The following is a 17,568-nucleotide window of genomic DNA, read 5'->3' on the forward strand; positions in this document are numbered from 1 at the left end:
GTTTTCTTTATCATTACACAACTTTTCCAGCATTTTATTACCCCGTCCCAACTTTTTTTGAAACATGTTGCTGGTGGTATATTCAGTGAGCCTGCCGCTCCGTGATTGGCCGGCCCAAAGATGCCAGACCGTCCAGTCCGTCACTGCTGGTATATTTTCCACAAAATAGTAAAATTTGTCATTTTCAACATTTGATATGTTGTCTGTGTTGTTTTTGCAACTAAATATGAGTTTAAGAGATTTGCAGATTATTAGATTCTGTTTTTATTCATATTTTACACAACGTCCCACCTTTTTCTGTTTTGGGGTTGTATTACAAATCAGACTATGTGATGGAATACAAATCAGACTCAACCAAAATCATTTGCAAATATCACCCTGAAGAATAAATGGCCTTGTGAGGTAACTCTGGTAAAGGTTTCCACTTAATAAAAGGCAAAAGAGGCAAAAACTGCAAAAGCTGTTTTTAAAATCCTGCTGTGGTCTTTGCATAATCAACAGCAGTCATGTTGGTTTAGGTTATTTACATTTACATGTGTTCATTTAGCAGACTCTTTTATCCAAAGTGACTTACAGAGAGAGAATAATATTCAAGCTACAGCGTAGAAGAGACCTTAGCTAAGAATTACTATGCATCTGTCATAATATTATTGTGTTTTCTATTTAGCAGACACTTTTATTCTTATTTCTTAACAACTTGCACGTTGTTTTAGGGGGGTGAAGTGAAGTCAGAGCTGAGATTGATGCTCTCCCTGTAAGTCTAATACATGTGCGTATTTCACATGTTAGTCAATAGATGGCAGTAGTCTACCAACTATAATGCATCAGGAATAGAGAGGGAGAGTGAAAGGGCTGCTCGATTATGGCAAAAATCATTATAATTTTGTTCAATATTGAAATCACGATTATTAAACATGATTACTCAGTGATTTTGGAACTATCAATCATTTTCAATTTTTTTTAAACTGAATTTTAAATGTGATCCAACAGAAAAAATACATGCAAAATGGCTCAAGACAAAAGGAAAGCATTGTTATAAAACTGATTATTTCATTATATTTTGATTACATTGTTTTCATAATTGTTGGAAGTCATAATCACGATTAATCGATTCATTTGATTGCACAGCACTAGTGTATTTTAAAGCCTTTGAGTGGCGATGAAGGGCAACATTGTCACTGGAAAACTGAACATTCCAGAACATTTCCAAGGAAATATTTTTTTATTTCAGATACACACGACAGGGTGTTAAAGTCCGTGCGCTGTAGAGGATTTCCCTCAGTGGCCAATCAACAACCAAGCCTATTCAATATAAGGCTACACATTCTATTCTTATTCTTTCCAATATTCTTTCTATACACACACACACAGACACACACGCTCGCACATTCTTAGCCTATGTTAACCTGTGTGCTGTCACATATACCTTCCTCGCCGATGGAGTGTTAACGACTGAAGGAGTTTCGCCAAAATTATTCTCTCCCAGCTAGGTGATTTAAACAGTAGTCACTGCAGTGGCAAAGGAACCAGTGCATGCGGAAGTTACAGCTTCTCTCTGCGAAATTGGGGAACTAAAAAACGGTATACTCCTGTACGCCTTTGAGAAGACGCAAGTGACCGCGAGTCATGGGCATCACGCTCAAACAGACACTAGGCCTACGCTCAGACAGATGTAGCCAAAGTTTGGCACAAAATGGAATTTACTTTGCTCGCAGTTGTTTTAGCTGTTTGCAGGTGCGCTCTCTGTATAGAGGCACACATATTTGATGGGGATGTCGTTAATTTCGCTGTTGGGGTCGATAAACTGTACGTCCTTACGGATACTCAGCTTCACCAGATGAGGCTCGACCTCAACCCAGAGACGCGGAAAGAGATATCAAATGCAACAACTTCAAACAAAGTAGAGATTCTACTGCCTTTCATCAGTAATGGCTCAGTGATAACATGTGGATCATACGAATGCGGATACTGTGAAGTTCTTGACATCAACAATATTTCCAACACGATACACAAGGAAGACATCGGCATTGGAACATACCCAAACATAGCGGTTATTATTGGCCACGGAGATAACAAATACTTACTGGTGGGGAAAAACATAAATAAGTCTGAATGTGACATCAGTGGTTGGGTAACATTGCGGGACACAAGAGATGGACAATTTGGGGGGATATTCTCTAAACCAGATATCCGAGGTACGCCAACCTCAAGCATTCAACATATTGGTGACAGAAAAGTCGAGTTTGTAGATGGCTTCCAGCATACTGCATCCTCACATGTTTGTCTACTTTTGAATGAAAAGAGGGGTTCCAAGTCGACAGTGAAGCTTTTGAGCCTCGACAGTAAATACACCAAGGACGGAACATATACCAAAGCGGGCACATTTACAACCCTCCGAGGTGCGGTCCTGCAGTGCTGTGAAAGCGACGTAGTCACACCGTGGAAGCTTCAGTCCTCCGCTGTTATTCCAGGAGAGTCGCCCATCCTTTGGGCAGGTGTCTTTCAGGTCGAGACGAATGCCGGAGATACCGTGGTGGCGATTTTCGACATCAGCCGATCACGCACAGGACCCGTATCAGGTGTCTGTATCAACACAGACGCGTGTGCACAGAAAGAAAAGGAAGAGGTAAGAAAATAACTTGTAATTAGTTATGTGATAGGCTATGAAATGTTCAGTGGATAAACTGTGACCCGCATGTATTGTGCATATTTTTTTATTACAGTCCAGTAAAATCACGGATAAAGTTCTCAGGCCAGCTGCTGTGATGTTCAGGAACAGCTTCATCACATCTGTCGCAGCCTTGAGGAGCAACTCCTGGATTGTTCTTTTCTTTGGCACTGGAACTGGACTGCTGATCAAGGTTGGTAATAATTTCACAAGTAGGGGAGAGCGGGGTTAGATGTCACACTTTTTACTTAAAATTAGTTTCCACAAAAACCGTGTCCTGCACAAATTCCCTTTCAGGACACAAAGGAAGCCTCATGTGTTAGGTACAAATGGAGGGACCTTGATCTGCTTGAATCCAGTCAGTTAGAAGGATGTGGGCTGTCAAATGCACCTTGCGCAAATGTGACAACCATCCCCATCACGGGGTAGGTTGTCACACGCTATGGGGTTAGTTGTCCCAATGTTATTCCAATGGGATAAAAATGAAAAATGGATACATTCTTAAAAATAATGTAAAAAGTTTAATTTCATTGAAATGCAAAACTACATACATCTTATGCGTTGAGAACATGAACAGGAAACATCAGGTATGTTCTTTTCATTAGTATTTTATGTTTTAAGTTGTTTTTTAGACTATTTAGATTAAATCCCTATTGAAACCAAGGTAATATGATGATATAATGAAATACTGAAGAGTCCATAGGCCAACATGTGACAACTAACCCCACAAAAAATGTGACAACCAACCCCAACTGACATTGCTAGCTCTTTTGATGGCCAGCAGCCACATGTTTTAGCGTAGCTATGATGAAAGGTAACTGAATTGTAGCTCTCTCTTTATACTTCTAAATGGTACTAATTATTTTATTGTCAACCCATTGTGTAATGAGTTAGAAGAAAAAGACTGAATGTCTCAAAATTTACTTTTTGACATGAAAAACAGTTAAAGTTGTCTCACATCAAGGTAATAAATCTTTCATTTTAAATTCCAACGTAGATGACCTCTGACACTAATTCTGATCATTTCTGTATTAACAGTTTTGACCAGTGCCCTTGAGTGGCTGAGATCTAACACGTGACAACTTACCCGTGTGACATCTAACCCCGCTCTCCCCTACATTGTGTTGATATCTTATATAGGCTACTTCACATCACAACACCTTCCTACTATTTGAACGTTCATCTGGTTTGTTCATTAAAGATAAATTGTGGAGATCACCACCATGTGGTTTTGTTAATGAAGCTGTTCCTCTATGAATTCAAATTGGTTGCAGATTTATTTGGACTGGAGAAATGGCCTCCATCATTTGGTTATTTACATTCCAGGTTGCTTTAGACGAGTCTCTCAAACCTGGCTGCCCTAGTGTGTTGTACAGTTTAGATGAGGATCGGACATTTTTACCCAAGATGCACTTTGTTCCAGTGAATCCCACAGATGTTTACGTGGCTCAGGGAAACCAGGTGAGTCAGCTAAATAGTAATACAGTTTGTGAAGTGTGTGTGTTGTGATCAAATATGGCAGTATATGGCATGATGTTAGCCTTTTAATGACATGAGTAACCACAACACTGTGTGTGTGTGTGTGTGTGTGTATAGATGATAAAGGTACCTGTGGCCCGGTGTGGTGAGTATCCTCAGACTCTGGGGGACTGCTGGTCGGCCCTGGACCCCTTCTGTGGCTGGTGTGTGTCTCAGAGCCGGTGAGAACACTTGAAGCTGCACGGCTGTGGTCTTGCGTTAATGACCTAAAATTACTCACTTGCACACTTGAACACGCTCTCACATATCACACATCTGTCATTCACATTGCACTTTAACACTTTAACACTTAACACTAACAATCAAAGTGTTATTGTCACCACTATAGACCGGTTTCAGGTCCCTAACAACCGTAGTCAAGAACGAACTTGGAGGACAAGCATTAGTTGTTTACACTGACAGCGCATAGAAAACAAGCTGGCTGAACTTGATATAAGATGAAGAATAAAAACATATTGCCAAAATATTTCGGTGTAGCCGAGTCTGGATTGTTTTCATCTAGAGGTGTAGCGGATTTACCTATGAAAAAGCAACGGATTTTACGGAAGGTAGGATAAACATGTGGCCAGTCACTGTAAAGTTAGGTTAGGCTTAAGCTAATGTTAACGTTAGGGCTTCGACTGCAGAAACAATTAGTTTAGATTTAGTGAGAACATTACCTACTCAAAGGGTACATAATGACAGGGGTGGACAATCATTTCCCCCTGAGGTCAGAGGATAATTACTTTGATAAAGTAGCCTATGCTGGCCACACATTGAACGATTGACTGAAATAACGTTACAATGCACAAAATGCATTGTGCTGGATGTTAACTGACTGGACAGGAGCCTATGACGGATTAGCTATAAACTAGGCTACCTTATAGTAGGCCTATGCAATAACGTTACTTGCAAGCCCATGTCTTCTTTCTTAAAACAAACAACTCAAATGGAGTGTCAACTTTAACTTTAGGGACTGTACGATATTTAGCGGGGGGGGGGGGGGGCGGTCGCCAGACGATCGGGTTAAAAATGTTCTGCCTGGCCCTCCCCCCTGGTCAAATTTTTTTTCCCAGGGGCCTCCCCCCGGCTCAAAAAATGTCTCCTAGGCCCTCCCCCCTACGTGAATCAAATAAAACTGGTCGAAAAATTACGTTTACAAGGTTAAAACGGCCAGAATATGTCATAAGCACACATACACACACACGGGGCTACAAACCAGTGTTGCGCGGGTTTGGTCACAAGCGGCCCGCGGTCGCCCGATATTTTAATCAACCCGACCGCAACTCGGACCGCGAATATTAATTAGGACAAAATTATACCCGACCCGCGATCCGACCCGCTTATTTACAAAATGTGTGCTTTTGGTTATAGCCTGCATGCAGTAGTCCCTTTCTGTAAAACAAACTAATTTATTTGCAAAACTTTATGCAGTAGAACTACACGCAGGCATGCAGGACATAATGTTTGCACAGGAGAGAGAATGAGAATAAGAGCGCAAGCACGCACGCAACCACCAAGGATTAGAACACTAGGATAAGATTTGGCCATGGACATACTTCTTTCGAAAATAGAAATGGGGAGGCAAGGCAAGAGAGATACATTGCTGGTCAAAACGTTAGCGTAAGAACTGGTTTAAAATGCTGAATGAAGCACAAAGCTTTACTAAAGCACATCCACTGTTTAAAGTCACAAACACAACGAACTAAGGTAACTTTTATGCATGCGCGAACCTATACATACCGGTAGATATGGCTGTGTAGTCTGTGCCATAAGATTTATTCCTGCAGGCTGCCCATTTTGGCTAAATGGCTTCGCAAGAAGTAGGCCTACATAGACCATAACTTGTACTGTCATCTTCTTTAAGAACTTTTCCCAATATTTCCCATAGCCTATATCGCTTTTCCTGAAGGGGTGTCTTTATTATTTTAACTCGCGTCTTCAGCTTCTTTACTGTTGACTTATTGATGCTTTACTGTATTGATGCTAGCCTTCTCGTGATATTTTAAGTAGGCCTATTTGTAGAATATATATATTTAATTAATTTTAACTGACCCGCCCGCAAATGACCCGAATATCATTAAAATATTTGGTTTATAACTCATAACCGCGGGCATAGGCGTGCATACATAGACACTAGGTGGTGCTAAAGCACTAGGAAGTTTGCCCTTTATCAACGAAAATGCCCTTTTGAAACTTGTTTTTTTTTTTTTAATTATTAATATTATTAAGATTTTACTGAGAAACGACTGAAACAATGCCCCGAAATGAGCCACCTCCTTGCGCACACCCGACCAGCCTATCTCTCTTCCTTTGTCGCGTGAACTCGCGCGAACTCGCGCGCAGGGCACGCCAGATGCGCAGCACCGTAGCAGTTCAGTTAGCGTCTTCAGATAGCAGGCATCGCAGGCATGGTCGCTGACAGGCTGCTCTCCCGTGCCCCATCAGCCAGGTAACATACAGATCAAGCAAAATCTTACAGTTTTCCCTCTAAGCCCAACATGTAATAATTTTGTTGTGCAGTAAAATCTCTCATTCAGCACCAAACAAGCATTTTTGCCAACTGGCCACCTGATAAACTAGTTAGATAAAGCTAGATAAAGGTTTACGCTATAGCCCAAATCAATGACAGATAACGTGACGGCCACATATAAATAATTTCGGTAGATTTTGCAAATGTATGTGTTAAGAAGAACGTTTTCTGTTGTATATGTTTTGTTAGGCAACATGTATTAACACATTCATTTGTGACAGAAGAAACGGGAAGTTCCCCATTACCTGTGAAAAATGCCCATCTGCATTCATGTAATGACAACAATCAGTAGCCCACTATAACTCCTTCTCCTACTGTTTGGTCTCTTTATTGTCTTACAGATCAAGTAAAGTCGTACCGTTTGTCCTCTAAGCCCAACGTGTAATAATTTTGTTGTGCAGTAAAATGCTCATACAGCATCAAACAACTAAGCATTTTTAGCCGACTGGTCACCTGATAAAGTTTTACGCTGTAGCCCAGGTCAATGACAGATAACGTGCCGACGACCACATAGGCTACAAATAATTTCGGTAGAGTTTGCCATTGCAAATCTATGTGTTAAGACGAACGTTTTCTGTTGTATAGGTTTTGTTAGGCAACATAAATTAACACATTTTGGTGTCTTTATTGTCTAGATTGTATATTGATTTACTAATTGCAGCACAAGTCAAATTTAATTCAACATGTGCGTGTAATTTTTTTTTATAAGGGACCGTTCGTTATTTATAAACGGGATCACCGGAGTGCTTCGATCAAAAGTTGCATGACCCTCCCCTGCCTGCAATATAATTTTCAACGACCCTCCAGCAGCATTTTCAAAAATGACATGACCCTCCCGGGCCAATTGTCGATGTCGTCCGCCCACGCTCTTACGCGCTATGATAACACATCAACATATGCTACCGTCCTAAAATCAACCTCTGCTTTCTGATCTTACACTTCACACTTCACCAAGATGGTGGCCATTTCAGTAGATTTACTCCCTAACATTGTTGTGGAAACACAATAAGCATGGAAACTAAATACACACTTCCTGCAACTGCATTAGCCTACTTGAAAAGTTACTCCTCTAGTAAGTATTCACATGAAATAAAACAATAAAGCATTGAGACCATTCAACAAAGCACACTGGGTAATAACAAATTCAACACATGAACTTGTTGCTATGGACTCGTCTCTAGGCTTCCTCAGTCATTGTAAAGCTGCCGAAGCTGAACATTATCCAAAACTCAATTTCTCAGACAAGCGTCAATTTGGGAGCTTGCTACACTCCTTCCTTCTCAAATGACTTGAAAAGGCCGTTTGCACAATTTCACAAATAATCACAGGGACCGAAAAATACCTAACATGCCAACTTTTTCCCGGTTTATCATTTTAACGTTTCCCTGCTGTCTTGCCGTTTTAATATTTTCCCGTAGAATATCCCATGTTACTGTAATACTCATAACATTAGTCCTGCATTCTGCACTGTCTCTGTGTTGTCCTGTCGTTACCCCTTGCCCTTCCAGTGAAACAGATGTATTCAAATCATCGTTTTGCTTGCTTGAATGCGAACTCAGAGTGATGTTAACCTAGGCCTAGTTAACGACGTGGTTGTCGTGAGAGCCAGATTCATTAGCGCTTGCGGTGTTCGGCCGTAGGCTATGCCTACGTGCGCACCTGCCAGGCTACTCAGCTAGACAAAGAATTTCCCTTGTATATTCACTCCAAGTTGGCCTACCATAACTTACCAACTACACTGTAGACCATAAACTGGCTATTTATATGACCAAATGTATTTGTTCAACTTTATGAAGCAGAATTACGCACTGCTACTTGGAACGTAGGCCTAACACATTTTTGTTGGCAGGAGAGAGAATGACAGCGATTAAGAAATTGCACTTGTTGCTGGTTACCAATAAATACTATATATATTTTTGCAAACAACAAAAACAGAAAGGATGGAGACAGCAAAGCTTGAGATGGGCAGGAACAAGGTCAATTGGTAGAAATGCTTGTCAAAACGTTAGGAGCTGGATGTGTGGATGAATGAAGCACAAGTATGCTTTGTGTTAAGCATGCACACTGTTTAAAGTTAGGCTACACGGTAAACTACAAGTAAACCAAAGTTAAATTTAGCTTTTTTAGGTCTGGATAAAGTTGACCAAATGGATATAGGCTGTTAGGCGTGAATAAAGTAGGCTACTTTGTTGCTCCAACCCTTCCAACGTTAATGGGGACGGATGTTGACATTTTCCGTACTTTGCGTGAGAAACCCGGGAAATCTCCCTCATTTTCATTGTTCAATGTTGACAGAGCTATGGAACGAAAGAGAACGTTATATGGCGACAGAAATCAACAATCAAGCAAGCCACTTTGATTTTTTGCTGTTTTCATTAATACAAAAGATGGGTGACCCTCCCTCCTAGACAAAAAAAAGTTAGGTGACCCTCCCCTCAACAAAGAATAAAAAGACATGACCCTCCCCTATTTTCCTCCGGTGACCCCGTTTATAACTAGATGTACCGCAGAGCGGTACAAAATATGACCGCCGCCCAGTCCAGCACATTTTTTCCACAAAAAGAAATCACGCTGAAAGGCCTATATGATTCTAACTGTCTCACTAAATTGCATTATCCACACTCAATTCTCACTGGTATCTGCTAGACAACAAGTCCCAAAACATGATTAGTTCATAGATTTCACATGTAAAATTCATTTTATACAACCCCACCTCCATCTTGCCTGTTCATAATTCTGAGAAATTCTTGATTGTTTGTGTTATGTTTATGTTATGTGTGTGGGTGTGTGTGTGTGTGAGTGTGTGTGTGTGTGTGTGTGTGCGTGCTTGTGTGTGTGCCTGCGTATGTGCCTGTGCATGGAAGCGTACATATGTCTACTGTGTGAGTATATGTCATACGTATGATTACTGTGAATGTGTGTGTGTGCGTGTGTATCTGTTTGTGCACATGTGTGCACATGAAATGGGTTAACATGACCCCTGGAGGCAAATATACGGAAAAAAAATGGTCATCCTAGGCCCTACAGTTCTCAAGATATTCACAGAGAACTGTGTCTGGCCTACCCTCCTTTCGGGGGGTCCAGTCCAGCGGGGGGGCTACAGATCAAAACGAAAAATGACGGTTCCATGCTATCCATGTGGGGGTACATGCCCACCAAGTTTTGTGTACCCCGGTCTTTCAGTGTCCCGGGAATCCTTGTTGGTGTACGTCACTAAATGTACACATAAATTATTTTATTGTAAGGCCCCCCATGAACGAAAGTACACAAAACTTGGCATGCATTCGGAGGGTGTCATAATGATCCTACACTTTCAATTTCGTGCAGTTTTGACCATGTCAGCCAGAGATGTGATGTGATGAAAACACCTACATTTTTGCTTTTTAATTTTTAACTAGGTGGCGCTATACATGAAATAAGTGGTAATGGGATGGGTTGACATGGCCCCTTGAGATCAACATACAAAAAAAAGGTGGACCTCCTAGGCCCTACGGTTCTCGAGATATTCACAGAAAACTGTCTCCGGCCACCTACAGGCCAGTTGGTGTATAGTAACATAAATTAATTTATTGTGTGGCCCCCCATGAACGGAATTCCACGAAACTTGGCGTGCATTCAGAGGGTGTCATAATGATCCTACACTTCCAATTTCGTGCAGTTTTGACTATGTTAGGTCACAGATACCTGCGATTACAGATCAAAACGAAAAACGATGGTTCCATGCTATCCATGTGCGGTTACATGCCCACCAAGTTTCGTCTACCCCGGTCTTTCAGTGTCCCGGGACTCATTGACAGAAATTTGGGCATGCGAAAAAGAAAAAAAAAAAAAAAAAAAAAAAAAAGAATCTGACTAAACCTATATGACCGCCGCTTCGCTGCGCGGCGGTCATAAATAACGAACGGTCCCTAATTAAGTGTTCCACGTGCGCTAAAAGGTGCCCCCCCCCCCCCCCCCCCTTCTGAGCACCTGCCCCCCAAAATGTCTGTGCACGCCACTGACCGCGGGTGACCTGCAAGCTTACGAGGGGAGTTGTGGGAGATTCAGGTAGGGTTGCGACTTTTTGGACTCGCCCACTCTGTCAAAGAGACGTGAATCATGTTTTGCCCTACAAACCTTTTAAAATATCGAAAACGGATCATTGATCAGGGGAAAAAAATATCATGGATCAGGAAAAAATAATTTTCCTCGGCCCTCCCCCCAGGCCAAAACATTTCTCCTGGGCCTTCCCCTAAGGCTTAAAAAAATATCTTAGGCCCTCCCCCCCCCCTTATGCCTCCCGTCTTCCATAGTTAAAGAATAAATGGGTGTATGTACTGCACGACTCATGCCTGCGCAGTCGACTCCGACACGATTCCGCGAAGCCCTTCAGGACCATGGCCAGAGACCTCGGCAAACATGCTCTTCTATTATGCTTTTATGTATTATGCTTTTATGTCTTTATGCAAATTCAAGAATGTGAACTAGTGAAATCACCTTTACTGTGTATATCAGCCCTCTTGTCACTTTTTGTCCTCTTCACACTCACTGGTTGGCAGTACACGGTCACTATAGCTCTGGTGGTTAGTACCATAGATATAGAAACCTATAGAATAGAAATAGAAACCTCTAGAAACCTATATCTATGGTTAGCACCATATGCTGTATAGAAACCTATATCTATGGTTAGCACCATGTCTTTCCTCACCCTTGGGCCTCAGTGTTCTCTGTTCTGTACCAGGTGTATGTTCCAGCATGACTGTTCCAACTCGGACTGGGTCTCGGTTCCTGGGACGTCCCAGCAGAGGGACATTATGTCTGTCCACATGATCAGAAACAGCACTGGACAGGTACAGAGGTTTACATTTCGTTGTTATTTGCGTTGTTGTTGTTGTTGTTGTTGTTGTTGTTGTTGTTGTTGTTCATTTCCTATCAGATCCTGGTGTGAGTCTGTGTTTCTCTCCCCTGCTAGGACATCACAGTGACAGCTGCACCCAACCTGAACAGAGGCATACGTTTCTCATGTGCTTTAGAGAAGTGTGACAGTCCGGGCCCCTCCAACTGTTCCTGCACCTTCTCTACTGAGAGCTTCCCTGCTAAAGGTCTGTGAATGGGCACATGTCTCCTTATTACTGCTCCAGTAAACCACAGTGGACAGTTGTCGTGTGTCTGACCCAGAGAGCCTCTGTGTGTGTTCATGTGTGCAGGACTCAGCCTCAGAGTTACGATCACAGTCCAGATGGAGACACTCACTAAAGATGTGCTTTTGAAAAACTGCTCCAGCATCAGAGGAAGGCCGACTTCTGCTTTGTGAGAGCTGTGGTGTTGCTTGCTCTTGTTACCTTCATACAGACATTGTTTTTAACACACTTATCAAGAGATGAATCACATTCCACTGTGTAAGATAATGAACATTGACTCAAGATGTTCACAGTATAGCACAAATTTGTTATAGAAAATATTGATTTACTTAACTTAATTTAAGTTTTTGTTTAAGGTGTTGCTTGTGTGTGTGTGTGTGTGTGTTTGTTCCACAGGTGTACGGAGTGCATGTCTGCAGGATGTGTGTGGTCTCTCTCAGGTGAGGCTTGTACCTGGAAAACAGCATCCACAAAGGGTTTAGAAACCTCACAGGTAAGACAACCTTCAGGTACATTAATAACAACAACAACAACAGCAACAACAACAAATATTGCTCACAGCCTTTAATGGTTAAATGATAACTCTGGCATGTTATACTTAAAGCCCTGTAGTTAGACTTTGCATACTGTCGGTAGGAAAGAAATAGGTGCAAGATTGAAGTAGCTATAATGTTAGCAGCGAGAATGGCTAAGTAGCTACAATGCGATGAGAACTCATGAATGCTAAGGGTCCAATACTCTAGGCCCAATTTCACTAACGTAAACGTCTAGCCAGCTAAGATTGCCAAATCAGGCCTGGTATTATTATTATTGATTAATGGGCAGCCGTAGCCTACTAGTTAGCGCTTCGAACTTGTAACCGGAGGGTTGCCGGTTCGAACCCCGACCAGTAGGCACGGCTGAAGTGCCCTTGAGCAAGGCACCTAACCCCTCACTGCTCCCCGAGCGCGGCTGTTGTTGCAGACAGCTCACTGCACCGGGATTAGTGTGTGCTTCACCTCACTGTGTGTTCACTGTGTGCTGACTGTCTTTCACTAATTCACGGATTGGGATAAATGCAGAGACCAAATTTCCCTCACGGGATCAAAAGAGTATTTATACTTATACTTAATTTAACTGACACTTTTATTCAAAACGACTTTCAATTCTATTATTGCAAGGGCCAGTCTCCCCAGAGCAACTCGGGGTTAAGTGGCTTGCTCAAGGGCACAGCGATGGCAGCCGGGAATCGCAACGATGGCCAACAACTATTACTGGCTACTGCATGCTAGCCCAGCTCCTTAACGACTACACTCAGTCCTAATTGTTACAATTAATACATTTAAACAAGAAAGGTTGAATCTAATCAGCACCCCAGGAAGTAGCCTGTGTACCTTATTTTCCTCAAATTTACCACTAGAACTTTTTATAGGGGTTTTTAATAGAACTAGTCTACAAGTGATATCTGACTTTTTTTACTTGCTTTGTCCTCTCTCATCTCTCTCTCTCTCTCTCTGCCTCTCTCTCTCCCTTTAGGATGTATGTAAAAACATAACACTGGGACAGAACTACACAGTAAGTTGCAGATTTCTCTTTGTTATTCAGACCAGTGAAGATGTGTTCCAAACACAAAGGAAGTACCCAGTGTTGCGGGATGTGGTTGCTTAATAGTGTTGTATTAATAACCTGCCCGTAAACTGCTCACCATTGAGAAATGTCCCTTGTCTTTTTTAGCTCTCAGCTCTTTGTATGTGTTCATGTCCTGTAAGTTACACAATGTAAGAATTCCCTTTTTTGTACTGGGTACTCGTTTAGCGCTAAGGGGGTTTGTGTAAAACTGAGAAAAAGGATCATGGTCCTTCTATCAACAACAACGTTACATAGTGCAATACTACAGTAGGGCTCCAGGCGCACATTGGTAATGTCAGAGACCTCATTGTCTGTATTGTAAATCAGTGTAGCATCAAATTGAATTTGATGCTGTTACTACGAGATAAAGGAGCAACGTTGTGTTGGTTTAAAATGCATTTTGATGACATTAAAAAATAAATAAATAAATAAACAGTACCATATCATTAACTTCTGAAGATGTATAACAGTTAGTTCATAGCATTGCTTTTTACTGTTTTATTTTCTTTGAATCGTTCCGTCCATTTAATAGTACAGCATAATGATGTTGTGCTGTGATATTAATCTTTAGGATAATCAGACAGATGTGTTTACATGCTTAACAGGCAGGCTACAGTAGGCACGTATACTGTAGTGTTCCGTTCACGGAGCGTATGCCGCAACAATTAGCTTCCTCCATAAACAGTGGAACTGGCTACACCAGACGTGATTGCGGCTTGTACATTTGAAAAAGTCTTCTAAAACTATTTTTACACTCCACAAACAGAAGTCTTCAATTAAGCACCCGGTGGAGCCCAGCTGTGAGAGTGAAACCATCTTAAGAGTTTAGGTTATTTTTGCCAGACCTGTATTTCCACCAGACATGCACAGTCTTTGTATAGCTCTCCCTGCATATACAGACAGCAGTTGCTAGACCAAGCAAAAATAAAAGGAACGGCGTAGCATAACAGTATAGCAAAATAAATGTGGTCAGTGTTCATTTTTGAATTCATTTTGAGTTCATTTTTTGGGGCTTTTTTATGCCTTTAATGTGACAGGATAGTGGAGAGTGACAGGAAGTGAGTGGGAGAGAGAGTCGGGGTGGGAACCGGAAAGGACCACGGGGCGGGAATCGAACCCGGGTCGCCAGCGTATGGTGCAGGTGCATCAGCCAGTTGCGCCACGGCTGGGGCCGATCAGTGTTAATTTTTTACGTGCTGATTCAGACATTGCTAAGTCTGGAGTCTGGACATATTTTTTTGTGTTGAATTAAGGATTCCCTGCTCTCCTTCAAGACACTCATTGTTTCTTAGACATTTGACCTGTAGACAAATATGTTGACCTGTTGACAATGTTGCTGTTAACTGCATCAATCTGTTCGCACACTGTGTATCTGTATATTTCTATCTCTTGTTATCTCTTCTTCACTCTCTCTCTCTCTCTCTCTCTCCCCCTCTCTCTCACTCCCTCTTGTTTTTCTTCTGTTTTGCTCGTAATCTAAGAAGCCAGACATTCTATCCATGACACCTGATGAGGTTTCCATACATGGCCGAAACCGTGCAGTCATTAAAGGAAGGAACCTGGAATCAGTCATGAAGGTCCGTTTCCAAGGAAACATGGACTGCAATCCAAAAGAGTAGGTACCTTTCCTTGCCATGAGAAAACATTTAAACTGAGTGTGTGAAATGTGTGATCTAATTTCCTGTTTTGTCACATGACCAGGTCCCCAGTGTTGTCCCACTCTAGAAACTCCAGTTCCCATGAGTCTCTGACATTCCACATTCCGAGCAGAACCGTGAAAGGAACCGTGAGAGTCTGTTTACTGACGATGGATGGCCAGTGTCATGGCAACACCAAACTCACCTACGACTCCCCACCGATCTGCAGCCGTCTGAACCCAAAGACCACATGGGCCAGGTACAGTCTCATACATCTATCCTGAAAACCAAAGACCACATGGGCCAGGTACAGTCTCATGCATCTATCCTGAAAAGCATCTCCACAGTACAGCATATACAGAGTCCTTAAAATGGCATATGATATAGGCTATTCAGCTCCGTTCTCCCTAAGGAAACACACCATCCCATCGTGTGATAGAGAACCAACCTGTTCATGTGTAACCTGCGTTGTGCTGAACCTGCGGAGTTCAGCCCTGCACAGGCCTGGACTCGAACCTGCGAATATGAGCACCTCGAAACGTAAGTCGAGCGTACTGACAATTGAGATAAAAGCCCAGGCTGCTAGCTTTCATGCCAGCACTACTCTTAAGGCGTCGGGGAGTGAGGTTTACCAACATTCCACACACACAGCTGTGCTAGCTGCCATCCGTTACATATGCTGTACTGTATGTGCAAATCTACATCTTACTTACATGTAATAAGTTCTCCTGCAGCTGTCTGTCTGTCAGTCTGTCTGTCTAGATATCTGTCTTTCTGTCTGTCTGTGTACATATTTGTCTTTCTGTCTGTCTGTCTGCCTCCCTGCCTGTCTGTCTGTCTACATATCTGTCTGCCTGTGTGTGTGTCGGCCTGCCTGTATGTCTGTCTTTCTGTCATTGCACTCCATGTGTCCCCATTTCACACCGTAGCACAATCATGCCTGTGTCTACCATCACTTCACTGTTTTTCACCAGGCTCTGTTGAAAGCAGCCATCTCACCACAGCTGTCAGCCTATTTGCCAGCAGCACAACCATTTCACTTCTCTCTTCCTTGCTCTGTCTGTGTAGCTCTAGGTTTGGGTTAGGCTGTCTCCGTCACAAACTTTGCTTCTGGTTTTGGGACTGTGCGTGATTTGGGTTCGAGTTAGGCTGTCTCCATTACAAACTATGCTTCTCCGTCACAACTTTGCCTCTCGTATCTGATTGTATAGGATGCCGGTCACTGATAAGGGGGATTCACATTAGCGTCACTTCACTGTTTCTTACCAGGCTGTTTTAAAAACAGCTATCTCAGCATATTTAGTTTACTGTGAGCATCAGCATCTTAAAATTTCCCTCATTGTGCTTACTGAACTTCACTGAACTTTCACATGTATTCGCATGAATGAGTATACAGTATATGTTTTCATCACATATACTACATACTAATACTACTAATGATGGTAATAACAACAACATGTATGATGATTGTTATTATTATTTTAATCGTTGTTGTTGTTGTAGTTGTAGTTTGTCCTACTCAGGAGCCCAACCCTTGTGTTGGTTTTGTGAGCTAGAGGAAATATTTTTTGCCTATATTAATGTTATTTATTTATTAGTTTATTGTTTTATTCTATGTTATTCTGTACCATGTGATTGGTGTGTTGACTACTGTCAGGCACCTGTTGGGATAAGAGGAAGATCACACTAGTTTCCTCAGGTGTTCCCACACATGTGACCTGATGCTGGGTTCTGTTGGGACAAGAGGAAGATCATACTAGTTTCCTCAGGTGCTCCCACACACGTGACCTGACGTTGGGTTCTATGTTCTGTGGTCTGCAGTGGAGGCAGAGAGATTGTGTTAGAGGGCTCTAACATGAAGTTTGTGGAAAAGGTGAAGCACAAAGAACAGCCTGAGGACATCACCCTCAAGAGAAAGAATGAGGTAAGAATGAGACATCTGTTTCACGGAAGTATCGCAGTGGTTTTACGGCAGAAGTTTTCTGTGGCTCTTGCCTCCCCAACCGACTTGGCTTGGTTATCCACTTCTGTCTCACTCTGCTGCTAAGCCCCCAGCCCTTCCACAACTCTCCACCCACCTGCTTAGTGTACTGTGAGAACTGGACTCAGTTCAATCTCAAGACTTTGAGATTTGTATTTCCAGACATTTGTCTATTCCATCCTTCCTGGTGTTGATAGACATACATGCTGTAGGTGCGTGTGTGTGTGTGTGTGTGTGTATTTATCATGGTCATCTGCACCTCCAGACGACTGTCTACTCCACCCCTGCTGGTGTACTGGACTCCTCTGGGTCCAGACAGGTGTCTGTGGAGCTGGTGGTGGGGAACACCTCAGTGACCTGCAGAGAGGAGCTCACCTACCACCCGGACCCACAATTCACCAGCTTCACCACCACACGCACCGGCAACGACATGTCCGTCATCATACAGGTAGCCCCCTTACTTTACACAGCACATACACTGTAAGGGCCGACTCATAGTCAAC

At 42.4% G+C, this 17,568-nt stretch overlaps 1 protein-coding gene across 1 annotated transcript in view; it reads left to right on the forward strand.

Annotated features, from left to right (window-relative positions):
• The first annotated feature begins 1,557 nt into the window (after positions 1-1,557).
• plxnc1 (plexin C1) overlaps positions 1,558-17,568 on the forward strand; it is a 61,665-nt gene continuing 45,654 nt past the window's right edge. The window contains exons 1-13 of the mRNA XM_076296860.1: positions 1,558-2,626; positions 2,724-2,861; positions 3,995-4,129; positions 4,265-4,368; positions 11,440-11,548; positions 11,671-11,800; positions 11,906-12,008; positions 12,236-12,332; positions 13,355-13,393; positions 14,929-15,062; positions 15,149-15,343; positions 16,906-17,008; positions 17,331-17,513. Of these exons, the coding sequence (XP_076152975.1) occupies positions 1,694-2,626; positions 2,724-2,861; positions 3,995-4,129; positions 4,265-4,368; positions 11,440-11,548; positions 11,671-11,800; positions 11,906-12,008; positions 12,236-12,332; positions 13,355-13,393; positions 14,929-15,062; positions 15,149-15,343; positions 16,906-17,008; positions 17,331-17,513 (2,403 nt within the window). The 5' untranslated portion in view covers positions 1,558-1,693. The remainder of the gene's footprint in view (positions 2,627-2,723; positions 2,862-3,994; positions 4,130-4,264; positions 4,369-11,439; positions 11,549-11,670; positions 11,801-11,905; positions 12,009-12,235; positions 12,333-13,354; positions 13,394-14,928; positions 15,063-15,148; positions 15,344-16,905; positions 17,009-17,330; positions 17,514-17,568) is intronic.

Source organism: Alosa pseudoharengus, unplaced genomic scaffold, assembly GCF_046254945.1.
Source record: "Alosa pseudoharengus isolate Yale_2024_CS ecotype anadromous, Long Island Sound unplaced genomic scaffold, YU_APseudo_1.1 YU_APseudo_1.1_scf_20, whole genome shotgun sequence".
Lineage (NCBI taxonomy): Eukaryota > Metazoa > Chordata > Actinopteri > Clupeiformes > Clupeidae > Alosa > Alosa pseudoharengus.